This window comes from Geospiza fortis, unplaced genomic scaffold, assembly GCF_000277835.1.
Source record: "Geospiza fortis unplaced genomic scaffold, GeoFor_1.0 scaffold157, whole genome shotgun sequence".
In the NCBI taxonomy this organism is placed as follows: domain Eukaryota; kingdom Metazoa; phylum Chordata; class Aves; order Passeriformes; family Thraupidae; genus Geospiza; species Geospiza fortis.
Window position 1 is genome coordinate 7,910,224 of NW_005054314.1, and position 15,262 is coordinate 7,925,485.

The window sequence follows — 15,262 nt, forward strand, 5'->3', positions numbered from 1 at the left end:
GAGGGGGACCGGGGCAAACAGCGCCTCAGCCCGTGTGTCCTGACGTACTTTTATTAACTTATTAACATAGAATTCTTAAATATATAGCTGCTTAATTTATATATTTATACATACACATATATACATCTCTATGTACATATGATTTGCAGAAACAAACTACAACTTTTGCGAAAGTTGTAAAGTTGGTATGTTTATTACAGTGCTGGACGCATGTGGGAATCGTTCTTTTAAAATGACGTGTGCTTCTGGGAACTTCAGATCTTTTTTTATCTCTGTCTTAAATACACATGCATGCAATTTTACAATAGGTTAATACATATTTATTTTACTGGTTTTGCGTGATACTTGCTACTAATTTTTCTTTATCTTAGAAAGAACTCTTGGATCAGGTTGCTCTGTTCTATCTGCTCTTCTTTTCATATCTCTTGTCTTTTGGCTGAAGCAGTTTTCCTAAGCACAGGCCCTTCGCGAGAATAGGCAGGCAGTCAGACTAAACAACTAGCTACAGACTTAACTTAAAGATGTACATTTCACTTAAATCAAAATGGATTTCTGCTTTGGAAAATTTCTGCTCTGCTTCACATACATATACATATATGTACATGTACGTGCATACATATGCATATAATATGTGTGTTTATATATAAATACAACATACTAAGTTGCATGTAGTACCTGTTATATATATTGATTTATAATTCTAGATAACCCCCTCATTTGTTTTATGGTTATTGGTGGGTCTTAGTGTGTTTCAGAATTGCCATCTTTAAGGTTTAAGTGATGTCCATCTTAAAAAAAGCTGTCTTCCTGGTTTTTTAAGCAGCTGCATCACGTATTTTTGAAATTATTAATGTTTGGTTCATGTTCTCCTAAAATGAAATAAATAACTTGGTAAGGATGTTGTGGGCTGCCTCTACATTTGCATGGGCATAGCAGTCCAGGTGGTAATGCCTCCATTCTGCCTCTTGAAATAGCTGTGTGACAGCTGCTGCATTTTGCTAAATATTCATGGCAGCTCTATTAAAGTGCACTTTATGCAAAAGCAGCTTCTTACTCATCACTGCCTGGGTTGGGGTTTCAGGCTTACTATAACACACTGCTCTGACAGCTCATACACCACATATAAGACCAGAAATGAGCTTTCTATAAAGAGTTAAAGTATTTCAGCCTCTTTGGGACTTTCAGTGTTTTTCCCAATGTATATTTGGTTCTGTGTTAATGGGTGTTTCACACCAGTGGAGATGCAGATCCTGCTGTGACCTAAAGTTCTGCATTTCATTTTTTCAGCAGTGCCCTGTACTTGTCTTCCAGCAGTGATGACGAATTTGAAATGTGTAAGTAATGACACCTTAGTTTGTGTTATGAAGGAGTATGAAAAGGACACATTTCTGTCTAGTAACATGTAAAAATGCTTCACTGTAATTTTCTTTCATTGCTGTGCTGCACAGTAATTCTCTCCTTGCAGTGCAGTCTTGGTGTCAGCGCCACAGGGAGTGTTCTTGAATTGCCTCAAGTTTCACTCTTTTTGCCTTGCATTATATTTTTCTTATTGGCTCAGTTTTGTCTTTCCCTGTCACTCACTTGCTTCCTTTTTAGTCTCCAGAGACTAGAAAGCTGCTGTCACCTTTGAGGAATTGAGGGTTGGAATTATATGTAAATATAATTATGTTTGTTTTTTAAAAATACTGTAGACCAAATTTTTACTAGTTGCAAACTTTTAAGAATGCATAACGAGAGACACAGAACCTTGTTCTTAATTAATCTTTTTTTGTTTCAGTTTTAGCTAGATTGAAAACTCCCAAATCTGTTTCTAAAAAGGCAGATACAAGGTGGGTGCTGTCATTAGTGAATTTTCTGTGTTCACATTTTAGTGTTCTGTATTTTATTTACATTTTACATATTTAATCAGAAGAGAGGAAAACAATTTAAATTTGTATTATTTCATAGGCCAGTCTAGGAGAGAGTGCAGACAGACCTGTGACAGCTTCAGTCATGTTCAGGGCAAATGTAAAGGGGGATATTTGGAGGTGCACATGTTCTTGCCATTCCTGTTCATGGATGCACATTTGCTGTGAGCAGCTGATAATGTTATATTGGGTGGCTTTTTTTGGATTGCTGTTTTAGTAAGGCACACCTACTGCTCTATTTTTCTGCTTACTCCTACCTTTATTCCACACAATTCGCCTTTTTTTTTCTTTACAGTTTGAAAGACTTCATTGATGACTCGGATGATTTCTTCTTGGACTTGAAGGTGAAAAAGAGTACAACCAAGAGTGGTAAGAAGTCACCTATAATAAAAAAAAATGATAAGATGCTTTACTGTTCTTTCTGCTTTCTTGCCTTTCAAGGGATTTCTTTTGTGTTAAGACAAAGGCAGGTCTCCTAAATGCAGCCCCCAAAACTTCAAACTCTTTCTTTTGAATTGCAGCACGGAAAGATCTTCAGACCCCGAAAAAGCTGATGACTCCTGGAAAGAGAAACACTTGCTGCCAAGAATTGCAGTATCCAGACACTTCAAGTGACACTGAAGATTCTGTCTTTGTAGACAGTCCGTGGCATAACCACCAAAAAGAGGGAGTGAAAGACTTGAGGGAGAGTCAGAAGTGCATGAACCTTTCACCTCCACAAAATCAGAACGAGTCAGTTTTCAAAGGCAGTCCAGATTTGCTTGTTAGAAGGAAAGAAAGAAGCTGTGAAAATACAGAAAATAAATTGCCAACTGTGGCCCTAGGACGTGGTGCAGGGGTGGAATCAGATAGCTCAGATGAGAGTTTTGGATCTTTAATGGAACGGATCAAGAAGCGAAGTCTGCCCCGCAGACCAGTCTTAAGCACAAGTAAATCTGTATTTCAGCCAAGCACGGCAGGTGAGCAGTCCTGAGCCAACTTGCAGTGGGAATTGCCTGGTTCTTTCCATTTGTGGGGCATCAACCTCTGAGGTGCAGAGGTTCAAAGTCCTTGAAAAAGATTTTGGTGCAATCAAAAATTACTCCTCTGAGCATTCAGAAAAGTCATCTTGTGCTATCAAGATGTACGTTTTTCACTATTGCTTGGTTTTATCATTGTAGGCATTTTTAGTTTTTAAAATTATTCTGAAAGCAAAGCTAGTGGATCCTTCTGGTGGTTTCTATTGATTCTGTGCTTTCTTTTTTTTTTAATGTGTGCTGTGTAATCCTATGACTTTTACTGTTGAACTAGAAAACATCAAGCCACCCTGCAAAGATGCACAGCCTGTGAAAGGGGAGGGAGTCAAGACACCAAAGCCAAAATCCATTTCACTTCAAGGAACACCTTCCATGGTAACAACTCCTGCAAGAATTCCTGGGAGTGGATCAGTCAGTTGCTCACAGTCAGCAAAGACAGAGAAAAGGTGAGTGTTTCTCCATTGTTCCTGTGTTCTAGGACAATTACAGATAGACAAAGAGATGCTAAGCATTTTGCATAGGATAGTGTGATTCCTCTGCTACCTAGAAACTTCTACTATTTCAGCATTTGTTAATGGTTGAATAGCTGGAAAACAGAGTTTTCGGTCTCCAGTGAGACAGGGAGAATATAAACTGATCTCTGCCTAGGGGAATTGATGACAAATAAATCTGACAAATGCCAAATCTTTTTAAATGTTATCTCTCTTGCTACTCTTTGTCTTGTACAGCATGTGGTGGCTCTACATATTGTATATATCCAGCTGCTTACCTCTGAAAAGATGCCAAAACTGATTCTATTAGTAATTCATACCTTTTAAACAAGAGTGTGTTGATTTTTTTATCTGTACCCTTATAACTTTGAGAATTCATGTTTCTTTTTCTATATGTAGATACAGCTTAGACTTTTCAAAAGAGTGCATTTTTAATTTCTAATAGCTGCCCTTATTATGCCTCCTGAAACAGCCATGTGCTGTTTCCTTTAATCATTTTATAGTGGTGTATTCAATACCAAACCTTGGAATGGTATCTTTAAAGGTGAGACTTTAAAAGGTCACAATGCTGCAGCGTTGGAGTTAGTAATCCTGGTGGAATATCTGCTTCTCCTGAAATAATTCCTGGACTATCTTTGTCTGTTTCTGAAAACAAACCTTTATTGTGCTGATCATTTTAGAGCTGTTCATATATTGATTAAAATTTGTGTAGTTGTGTCACTACATTTGGCTTGCTGTGTCACAAAGTCTGAGTCTCTTTTCCTACTTAGGAGTCCTCATAATCTAATTTTGTGAATTGATGAAGTAACTGCAGGACTGTTGCAACAACTCTGCCCCTTCATGCCCTCAGAGGGGTAAGAGGACAGCCATGGCCTCATGAGGGCAAGCTGGTGGAAAGAGTCAGGAGAGGTTGATGCCACTTGAAGCATCCCTGAGATCTCTATTGGCTTTCAAGTGGCCATTATTTTTCCCTGTGTTTTTCCATATGTGTGTACTTCAGCAAACTGCTTAATGGCTTTTGTTGCAGGCTCAGGATATGTTCAGTGCCTGGTTGTTTTTTGCAAGATCTTTCAAATCCAGCCTCCCACTATGTGAAGTATTTCAAGAAAAATAAAGAGGATCTGGCCCAGAAGCTCTACAGGCTGTTTAATAGTACTGTCTTTGAGCAGAAGGTTGGTTTCAAAACAAGAACTACCATTCTAAAGTGCTGGTTACTATGTTGCTCCTCACCTTTTGGTGTGATTGCTCTTTATCCTCTTCAGATTGTAGAAATTAAGCTTTATAGCAGCGGGTTATGTTTGAATTAGTCCAGGCAATTTCTTCCGAAGGGGTTTGTCACCACTGTGATGCAGCAGTTATCAGCTTGGCTTTGCTTTCCCAGCTGTAATGGAAATGCTGCACATAATCTGTGTTCCTCCCTATTGGATGTTCATGTCTGCCTTTCTGGAGCAGATTAAAAAGGTGATCCTTCAAATAACAGTTTAGGGTGAGCATAAAGCTACAAGTTGTGTTTCAAATTTAAGGTTCAGTTTCAGAGAACTGCTGTCTTGATCTGGGATCATCATCTGGGATATTGGGGACCCTCCTCTGATGAGAAATATCCTTGAAAGAAGGGCACTGCCCTCAGTAATTCCAATGGGATTTCCCCCAGGAAGGAAAGTGTTTTTTATGCAGATGAGAAAATAGTGTTGAGCTGACAGGCTGAGGTCATGGTTTCACATAAAATAGCTGAACAGAGTCACTATTCCTGAAGCAGAATATCTTACTGCCCAGTGCTTCAGCCCTGTACCTGGAGGTACTTGGAGGTAGAATAGAAGAACTAAGGACTCCTGTCTCATCCTGCACTGTGAAACTCCCATTGTTGGTTACAGAAAAACTGATGGTGGGAATAAGAGGCCATGGAGGGGAGTTGGCATCTTAAGTGTTAAGGGCACCAACAGAGACACCCTGGACTGGCTTTGCACTAAATACAAGGGTAAGCCAGAGGGTCAGAAGGTAAGAGAAGAGGTAGGAGAGGGCAGACTACATGCACCGTTTTGTTTTTCAGTTACCAGAGGACATGGAAATAATCTGGAATAAGAAAATGAGGAAAACAGCAGGGTATTGTGTAACAGGGCAGAGGGGAGGCCCTGAAGGGAAGCGTTACGCTCGCATTGAACTCTCTGAGAAAGTCTGTGACTCTGCAGGTAGGTCAAAGAAAGGGTCTGTTGATTCTTCTTTGAGGAAGCAAGTTTTAGAGATAAAAACAAAAATCTGATTAAGAGATCTGGAACTGGAGCCTGCTTTGAAATTTTATATTATCTTGTACAAATTAATAAATACATGTATGGATTTATCTACATTCCATAGCCCTTCTGAGAGGCTGGGCAAATATACAAAATGTGAGAACAGAGATGTAGTCACACTAACTGCAGTATTGTTTATATTTCTTAATGATTTGTAGACCTACAGGCTAGGTGTTAGACTCTAATTCTGTGTTATAATGGCAGTCTAAAATCTGACTTCTTCCATCACGGCAAGACACCTTGTTGGTAGTATTTAAAGCTGGAATAAAGACAGATCCAGTGCCAAATTAAGTTCTGTTATGTGGTACTGTGATTGTTATTTCTCCCTCATCCCCTCCCAGTATAGGAAAATGAATCATAAAATGGTTTGGATTGAAAGGGATCTTAAAAACCATCCTGTACCAACTCCCTGCCGTGGGCAGGGACACCTTCCACTAGAACTAGGTTTCTTCAAGCCCTGCCCAACCTGGCCTTAAACACTTGCAGGAGTGGTACAGCTTTACCAACCAAACAAAAAACCCCAAAGAGATGAGGTGTGTGGAGGAGTAACTAGGATGCAGAATACGGGCTGATCAAAAACTGGAAATGCACCAAGTAAAACCTTGTTTTGGAGCATTTTATCTTATCAAGACATCGGTAATTTTAACCTTCAAAATAATACTTGCATCTTGATAGAGAGTGGGTGTCAGAGGCCTGAAGCAGTGACCAAAGGTGAGCTTGTTCTTCTCCACACCTGTCTGATGTTGTTTTTGTTTGCTTTCCCCGAGATCGCCTCCGGGACACGCTGATCCACGAGGTTTGCCACGCAGCCACCTGGCTCATCAGCGGTGTGCGGGACGGGCACGGGCGCTTCTGGAGGTTCTATGCCAACAAAGCAGCTGTAATTCATCCAGAGCTGCCAGTGGTGACACGGTGCCACAGCTATGAGATCAATTACAAATTCACCTATGAGTGTGGTCGCTGCAAAGCTACGTGAGTAATGTTTTCATCTTGCATGTGACTGCGGATTAACTTTCTAACTTGGCACTCTCCTGTGTCTAGAAATCAGGGCTCTCTGAAATAGTGAAGCAGTTTGGATATTCTGGTGTTTTCTAGAGCCCACAGAACCTCAGTATGTGACTCCACATTTGTTTCCAGATAGTTTCAGTTCTAGTTCAGAGGTCAGGACAGGCAGAAACATCATCTGAGGTCCAGTGGTGATGAGGGAAGGTCTTCGGGAAGCAGTAAGAGATACATACCTAAGCTTTGAAGGAACAAATGCCCATAAAAACTGGGCACAGAATATTTGACAGTGATTAGATACTAGATAAAACTACCAGAGGAAGCTTCTAGCTTAAAGTCTTGATGACTTTAAATTATATCTGTAGCCTCACAGATGTGAGCAGCACTGTGACAGGAAGGATTGACACTGGGACACAACCTGTAATAATGACACCATTTATGGCTTTTTTTTACCTCAGATTGTATGTGTGACTCCCAGAAGTACTGGAAGGAAACACTTCACATACCCCAAAGTGTTTATTAGGACTATGCAATGCAGTAGTTGCTTAGATGCAACACAGCATTGAGATTTTTTTAAATGATGTCTTTGAGGAGAAACTCCAAGAGGCAGTTGATACATGGGTTGTGGAGGTAGTTGGAGATGTTGTAGCACTTCATACCCACAGTCTGAGAGTGGAAGAGACAGAGGAAGGAACCAAGCTGAAAAAGCAGTGGAAAAATTACAAGGGTAGAGAAGTGTAGCACAGATTTGATTGCACCACTGTGTAATGCACTGTTTCCTGTTCTAAAATGCTGCCTTAGACATGTGACCTGAGCAGCAGAGTAAGGGGCCCTTCCCCACAGTCCTGTGGAATGCAAGTGCTGGTTCTTGCCTTTCAGGATCGGGCGGCACTCGCGGTCCCTGGACACAGCGCGGTTCGTCTGCGCCTTCTGCAGGGGGCAGCTGGCCCTGAGGCAGCCCCCGGGCAGGGGGGGCACCCCTGCCAGGACACAGCTCACACCCTTTGCCAAGTATGTCAAGGAAAACTATGCCCTTGCTAAGAGAGGACAGCATGGGCTGAGTCACGCAGAGGTCATGAAGAAACTCAGTGCTGATTTTGCTGTGAAAACCAAGCTGGAAGATTCCTTCTGATATCTCAGTATACCTCCTTTCTTGGTGCTTAAATTTTGTATAGAGAGTAGTGAAAGTTCTGAGCAGCACTTACACATAGCATGTCTTCAGTGACTCCAGTAAGGGATTTACTGTTTCATCTGGGCAGCTGATATGCTGTAGACTATGTGTGTGTGCTGAAGAACTGCTCCACGTGCATCTGGCTGGGATTGCCAGAGGTAAGAAAGTCCAGGCCCACCAGCCTAAGTCCTCTGACTCTGAATGACTCCAGGGCAGGAAAAGGGGCATACTTGAGTTGGGCTTCAACATGGGTTCAGATATTCTCCCATGTAGACTTTCCTGAGAGATCCTTGGCTGTTTTTGTTAAAATTAAGTGGTAGATAGGTGGTGCCTTAAATCCATTAACAGAATATGTGAATTTCTCCAAAGCCCTTTAACCTTCAGTAAGTAGTGTACCTCTATCATTGAGATATCATAGAAACTAAAATCGATGCAGGTCAGGTTGGGGAAAGCAGATTCAAACTTTCCCCAAGGATGAGGTCTTGTGATGGCTTAAGTCTTTCATATAAAATGCAACAATGTGTGTTAGAGTGTTTGTGTCTTCTGTAAGCAAATTGCTCAGGGGCTTAATAACTTTGATAATCAATAAATGCCAGTTTGATACAAGCTCTTGCAATAAACCAGGCTACTTTGTTTCAATTTAATCATGGCTGTGTAGGAATACAGAACCTGGGTACCAGCCCAGCTCTCCTGGCTGTGGATCAGCACAGTCATTAACATCCTTTGGTCACTGGGATTACAATCCAAGGATCCCCATTCCAGGAGGCCCAGGGCTGCTGGCTCATCTCCCAGGAACCCTCAAGAAGCTTGGGGGCACTGAGGCACCACCCTCCCTTCTCCTACAGTGATGAAGGTAAGGAGCATTGGAACTAGAAACCAACAGCAAAAACAACAGCACAAAACCACTGACTGTTCAAAAACTGATTCATTACTATTCACAGCACTTCTAAGAAAAAGAAAACAGTAGTGAGCAATATACTTCAAGGAAGTTCTACTCTTAGGGGATTTGCCAGTAAAAATGTAGAAAGATTGAAAAGTCAAGTCTGACAAAGCAGTGGGGTTATGGGCTTCCACACCTGACAGCACTTTACAGCTGCTAATCAATACTGGCTGTCATGGCAGGGAGTGCCTCTGCCTCAGCTCTGTCACTGCAATTGTCCCATCCTTTGCCCACATGAGACAGACTGACATGACAGAACACAGGTGAGGATGTACATGATGGGGGATACTATAAAATGCAACAGCAAGAACATTTAAAGGCATTCATTCAACAACAGCTATTTCATTCCAGTCTCAGGAATTTTCTGCATTTAAGTTCAGCATGGAACAATGTCAGACTAATATATCCATGAGTTCTCTGCCCAGCACCTCAACCTTCTTCCCTCTGGAAAGGAACCACAGTCCCCTCACTGGGCCAGCAGAAACTTCATTTTCTAGAGAAGCTCAGTGCTGGGCACACACCAGCATTACATGGAGTAAGAGAATACAGACTGACCAAAAAATGCAGGCACTGGCATTGGTAGCATTCATTTCATTTTTACTCCCAACAGCTCTAGCTTTGGAATTGTTTATTTGGTTTGACATATGCTGAACACAGATCCTGTGTCAAAGATCTTCCAGGTCTGTTCCCAAGCTTCCCTCCCACCTCTTACCTGCCTGGGTGAATGACCAGTGATCCAGAACATTATTAGAGATAAGATCATGGTCAACTGAAGCTACTAAGAGAAGGCAGAAGTTGGCACTATCATATATGACAGCAGGGACACTTCTCCCCTCTAACCCTCCTGTTCCAGGCTCCTGGAATACATAAAAAGCAGTAGGACTTCTGTCAAAACATAGAGGGAGAAACAACAGGTTCCCTAGGTGTGTGCTCTCCAGAACAGGAGCATTCAGGTGCTGCCCAGCCCCACCACTGAGCCAGAAGTGCAGCAGCTGCAGACACAGCACTGCTTTGCACCAGGCTGGGGCAGGTAAAGTCCTGATCCTGGAGCTGTGCTCTTTGCTGCAAGAGAAGAGGCACAGCCAGTACCTCCACTGAGGCAATGCAGGGCCACCCTTCAGCCTGGAGTAGTTCTTGAAGATTTTTTCACGTCACTTTCCTGAAGGGTCTGCCATTTCCTCCTCACTCCAAAGCAGCAAGTTCCTCCAGCAGCTGCTCCTTCTCCTGCTGCAGCTCCTGCATGCGCTGTTTGTTCTGCTCCAGTCTGTCCTCGAGCCACTGCAGCAGGGGCCCACTGATGGCAGACATTTGGCTGCAGAGGTTCTTTGTGAACACTGCAAAGAGCAACAACACATCGTGCCAGGACAGCACACACAAGACTCAGTGTGCTACAACACCCCCAAAGCCAACAGAGAGCCAAGGAAACCCTCCAGCATCCTGGCCATGGCAATCACACATCTGCACAGGAAGGTCAGAACCAGCAGCTTCTAACAGGGAAACACCATTTCAGTGTGACCCAGGCAGGCATGACAGCTCTACAATGAAAATCTGCACACAGCTAATCACTGATGCTAATTAATTTCTAAATTTAGTATGCCTCATTTCCTAAACGTGTGATAATGGACAATGGGGTGATAAACTTGGAACAGAAGTGAGATTAGGACTGACCCCCATCACAGTGGTAAAAGGAAAGATGTCACACCCACAGGGCAGGCAGACACTGCTTTGACACTCAACAAATCCCAAATCCCCTTTCCTGTTCCAACAGAAAAAACAAACCAAGCCCCAACACCCCCAACAATCGCAAGGTCTTCTGTAATTTTAACTGATTGTACAAAGCCTGCAGGATACAACATTAATGATTCACCCAGGATTAGGGTGGTTTTACAGCCTTTGAAGTTTTTATTTTAAGTTCCTAGTTATAATTCCATTCCTGTGTAACAAGATTCAACCATTCTGGGAGGGATCAAAATGGATCTCTGGGAGCAGAACCCTGGATTGTCACATGCAAGAAAGGAATCCTTACCTGACCCATTATGGATCTTGGTTACAGAGTCGAGATGGGTGAGGCTAAGGGAAGGAAAAGAAAACAAGTTAGAGACAAGACAGCAGGGAATTGTGTATTAAACACAGGCTGTAAAACAGCTGCCCATGAATCACTAACCAGACCACAGGTACAACTAAACCTCTTCACCTGCTGAAGCCCTGCACATTCACAAGGATAACAACCCCTGATCACAAAACCCCAAAATTCTGCTGCTAACCCCAGACTCAGTTCTACAGACTTCAGTAAGTTCTACAGAGGCACAGGAGCTGCTAATCCTTAATTTTCTACAGCTTTGCTAAGGCTTTGGTCAGTCTTTGCTAAGTCTTAAGTACAGCAACAGTAGAACATGTCAGCAAAGACAGCCTTGGAGAGGGGCAGAGCCCCAGGGCTGTTACCTGTGAATTCTCCTGTAGGCATCCTGCTCTTCTTGGCAAAGGATTTTGGGCAGCTCCACAGCTGACTCCAGACACACCTTCCCAATGGTTTCATGGGGGACAACATGAATGGGAATTTCAATCCTGTCATATCTAGAAAGGTTTGAGATATAATTAAAAGCAGCAAACAGAAAACTGACTTCTACAACCTTGCAACAGTCTGTCCTAGGCCTTGCAGGGCTGCACATCCACTTTTGGGAACACATGCCTGAGCTGACAGGCAAAGGGAAGCATTTTATATCCATATACTTGTCTTGAATTTTAATTGTAAGGTGCAAACCTGAGGCCTGTGGCCCAGGGTGAGCTGCTGCATCCTAAAATTCCAAATGGCACAGGATTTCTCCCACACCCAACGTGCCACTGTCACAGCTGAGACAGACACAATACAGAGTATTACCTTACAATTCCAAAAAGCTTCAACCCATCCAGAGTAACATCACACCTCTTCACAAGGCTTCAAGCATTGGCTCTTACTTGTTCTTTAGCCCAACCCTTTACACCCCTCATGTTGATGCAGTGCCCCTGTGTGCCCTCTGTTCCCTTTGGTGGTTGCTCAGCACACCTGGGCACTCCATGGCTCATTGCTGTCAGTGCTGCTCACCTGCTGCTCACAGCTGTGCCCACTGGGGATGAGGCTGGGCCAGCCCATCCCAGTGACCCCAAACTGTGCCTACAGCCCCATCCCAGTGACCAGTGCCCCCAAACTCTGCCCCTCCATGCCACCACCTCCAACTCGGGCTGCCCTGGCAGTGCCCAGTGCCTCCTGCAAGCTGCCATCAGGAGCCTGGGGTGCTGAGTTTTGTTTCCCATGGAAAAGGGCCAATGTTTGTGTCCAGGGGCCTGTGGCCCTGGGCTCGACCTCTAGAGGTGGAAGCAAAAAGATGGTGCTGCTACACACCAAATTGCAGCACAAATCCCCATCCTGACCTCAAATCTTACAAGAATTAATTATCTAGGCTAAAAGAATCACTGTTAATCTTTAGATTCTCTTCCAGCAGCCTGCAGGAGCAGAAGTCAGCAGACCCTGTGCAGGCATCTCCGTACATTTGCTCCTCACAACAGGCTAAGAAGCCACTTATTAGAGACAAGCCAGAGAAAGGAGAGACAAGACAAAATACAATCAGATATAATACTCTTCTGTACTCACTCTGAGCTCTTCTGGGCCTGGACAGACTGGAAACAGGTATAGAGAATTCTACCTGTCTAAGAGAGACAGCAGAAAGTCAGATTCCAAAGGCAAAAAAACATCTAAAAGGCAAAGACACATTCCTTTAGGAAGCTTTCAATAGAATTCCAGAGGTTTTGCTGTGATGTGCTTGCTGGAGGTGCTTAAGGCATACCTTGATAAACCCTTCAGTGATAAAAACCTCTTAAGCAGCAGCTGCCTGGACAGCCTAGACCACCTGACTGTCAGCTTATCTCACACGACAGCCACACCTCCTGGAGAGGCTGAAACAGGGGCAGAGCTCTGTGTGCTGGGCTGGACACCTGAGGGAAGAGCCCTGGCCCATTTCAGGCACACTCTGCAGCTGCTGCTGCAGCCCCTTGGGCAGCTCAGAGCAATCATCACTTGTTCTCCTGCCCTTGATCACAATCCAAACCACTCCCACTGTGCTTTCCATGTGCTCCCAGCACAGCTCTGCCCTTCTTGCAGGCTGCATCCAAGGACTTCAGCTCTGCCCTGATGTTTCTCATGAGCCCTGGAGGGTTTGTTGCCATTTTTAAGCTGCCTACCTTGGTGTTCTTGTCCTCAATGAAGCAGGAAAAGATGAGTCCTACAAACCCTTGGTCCATCATCTGATACATGGCCTGTGTGCGGACATCTGCAGGGACAGAAATGAGAGTGAGAGCTGCCCTGCTCCCCTGCAGGACTGGGAAATGATCTGCCACCTTTTGAAGGGTGATGTGCAATTTGGTAACAAATGTCACAAACTTTATGTTTACATCCTCACTCTGGGTGACTTGAGTTTAAGTATAGAACTTGATCCAATTTAAAATGTAAATAGAAAATCTTAAAAATAGAAGATGAGCTCACAAAACCAAGAAATTATCGCACAGCCAGCTGGTGCCACAGGTCCCCATGAAGTCCAACACATATAAGGTACTCAGGTACTTCTTTTATGAGAGTTTTTAGCTGTGCATTAACACTCACAGATATCAGAACTCATCATGGCAAGCCCAGGATCCCCACAGCTTTTTTTGCTATTCCCCACACCCAAGGTGTGGTTTTCCCATCTGCAAGAACAGCAGCACCAGCAGTACTGATCTGTGACTCCTGGGCCACCTCTGAGTCCTTGGAGAGCACACACAGCAATGGGGCTACACTGGAGGGGCCCCTGCAGCCCACCCACACAATCAGGGAAGGTTTCAGACTCAGAGCTGCTGCAGTGTGCAGCTCTGGGGCTCAGTGACAGCCCCAGGGGCAGCAGGTGGAGTCTCCCCCAGGGCCCAGGGCTGCTCTTACCCACGTGTGAGGGCCACACGGTGATGTGGGGGTGGGAGTGGTACCAGCCCACCACCCTCATGGGCCGTCCTGTCATCTCTGCCAGCCTGTGTGGGGGTCAAGGAGCCAACCAGAACCAATAGACAAAGGGAAGGGCTGTATGCACAGGGGAAAACAGCATTCCAGATCTGTCACAGACATATTTTATGAACAATCCTTTTGCTAGGATCTTTTCTCCTGAGAAGCTGAGAGACCTCAGGAACAGAATGTAAACAATGATTATCTGCAGCTGTGGAATGCAACAGGTGCATCTGTGATTGGTCTCATGTGGTTGTTTTTAATTAATGGCCAATCGCAGTCAGCTGGCTCAGACTCTCTGGTCACTCACAAGATTTTATTATCATTCCTTTCTATTCTTTGCTAGCCTTCTGATGAAATCCTTTCTTCTATTCTTTTAATATAGTTTCAGTATACAATTTTCTTTTAATATAATATATATCATAAAATAATAAATCAGCCTTCTGAACCATGGAGTCAGATCCTCATCTCTTCCCTCATCCTGGGACCTCTGTGAACACCAGCACACAGATCCCTTTGGAGGAGTGATAAGAAACAGTGCAGGGAGCTGATGGCAGCCTCTTCCCCAGCACCATCAGGAGTTACTGCTGCAGAAGCAAATTAAATTTTGTTTGCATGTGGCAACAAACATTTCAGCAGCTGTCCAAAGCAGCATCCTTGAGTGTGTGCAGAGAAGAGGCTCCAGTGCAGCACCTGGAGCCTGGCTGACCTTTCCTCTTGCACTCAGCCTCCCTGCTGATCGGCCACCCCCTCCACAAACACACTGCAGTTTTACCTGTGACCAAATACAAAGCAATGATAAGAAATTTATAACACAATTCCACTGCAAGCACTGGAACCAACAAAGACTCCAGGGAAAGGCAACAGCCAGCACAGCCCTCCCAGCTGAGCAGCTGCAGCAGGGAGCAGCTGACAGCTTCAAACCCTCTGCAGGCCTAAAACACAGCCCATGAGAAGAGCTCTGAGGTAAAGAGAGCCAGCTGCTGTCTCTGCTGAAGGATATCTCTGCTTCAGTGGAAGCAGCTGAGAGCTGCTCTGGTGAGATCTCCACACGGTCTTTCCTCTTGTCAGAGCGCCGCAGGATGATCACAGAGTGGATGTGGACGATTCGGTTGGTGTCCACCTAAGGACACAGAGGGGAAATCAGAGATTCCTCTGCCAGAGAAACAGCAACCCGCGGGGCACGGCCGCTCTGAGCATCGCGGGGCACGGGCGCACATCGCAGAACGCGGGGGTACGGGCACGGGAAGCCTTCCTGAGCTGTGACTCTCCCAGGAGCTGACCTAGGCGCTGGCGGCTGCCAGGGCCGCAGACGAGCGGGGTGCCGGGGTGGCTCTGTGCGCGATGCCGGCCTCACAGCCCGCGACCCGCATCCCACGGCCCCGCGCAGGCCACAACCCGCACAGGCAGCGCCGCCACCCGCCCCTCCCCGGGGCCGCCCCCCCCCC

General features: G+C 44.7%; 2 protein-coding genes across 3 annotated transcripts in view; one reads left to right on the forward strand and one right to left on the reverse strand.

Annotated features, from left to right (window-relative positions):
* Positions 1–8,516, forward strand: part of GCNA (germ cell nuclear acidic peptidase) — an 8,616-nt gene extending 100 nt beyond the window's left edge. The window contains exons 2-10 of the mRNA XM_014306554.2: positions 1,288–1,334; positions 1,778–1,829; positions 2,203–2,276; positions 2,429–2,866; positions 3,198–3,369; positions 4,442–4,586; positions 5,462–5,600; positions 6,467–6,671; positions 7,581–8,516. Coding sequence (XP_014162029.1) covers positions 1,288–1,334; positions 1,778–1,829; positions 2,203–2,276; positions 2,429–2,866; positions 3,198–3,369; positions 4,442–4,586; positions 5,462–5,600; positions 6,467–6,671; positions 7,581–7,833 — 1,525 coding nt within the window. The 3' untranslated portion in view covers positions 7,834–8,516. The remainder of the gene's footprint in view (positions 1–1,287; positions 1,335–1,777; positions 1,830–2,202; positions 2,277–2,428; positions 2,867–3,197; positions 3,370–4,441; positions 4,587–5,461; positions 5,601–6,466; positions 6,672–7,580) is intronic.
* A 262-nt stretch (positions 8,517–8,778) lies between these two features.
* On the reverse strand, positions 8,779–14,956 carry BRCC3 (BRCA1/BRCA2-containing complex subunit 3). Of its 2 annotated transcripts, XM_005419873.2 has the most exons (7): positions 14,818–14,956; positions 13,758–13,845; positions 13,028–13,116; positions 12,441–12,496; positions 11,255–11,386; positions 10,839–10,882; positions 8,779–10,146 (listed from the first exon to the last, which is right to left on the reverse strand). In XM_005419873.2, exons 2-7 carry the CDS (start codon positions 13,831–13,833, stop codon positions 9,995–9,997), a joined length of 549 nt encoding a protein of 182 aa, XP_005419930.1. In that variant the 5' UTR covers positions 13,834–13,845; positions 14,818–14,956; the 3' UTR covers positions 8,779–9,994. The 2 variants fall into 2 exon arrangements, with proteins under 2 accessions (XP_005419930.1, XP_030911920.1); XM_031056060.1 differs by lacking the exon at positions 14,818–14,956 and having other exon boundaries at positions 13,758–14,015.
* Between the last annotated feature and the right edge of the window lie 306 nt (positions 14,957–15,262).

Excerpts from the sequence above, each read along its gene's own strand:
- BRCC3 (XM_005419873.2), bottom strand. The coding sequence starts at position 13,833 with ATGACAGGACGGCCCATGAGGGTGGTGGGCTGGTACCACTCCCACCCC. Across the intron at positions 12,497-13,027 it reads TTGAGGACAAGAACACCAAG|ACAGGTAGAATTCTCTATAC; the intron begins GTAGGCAGCTTA and ends TGTCTCTCTTAG. Across the intron at positions 10,883-11,254 it reads GCCTACAGGAGAATTCACAG|CCTCACCCATCTCGACTCTG; the intron begins GTAACAGCCCTG and ends TCCTTCCCTTAG.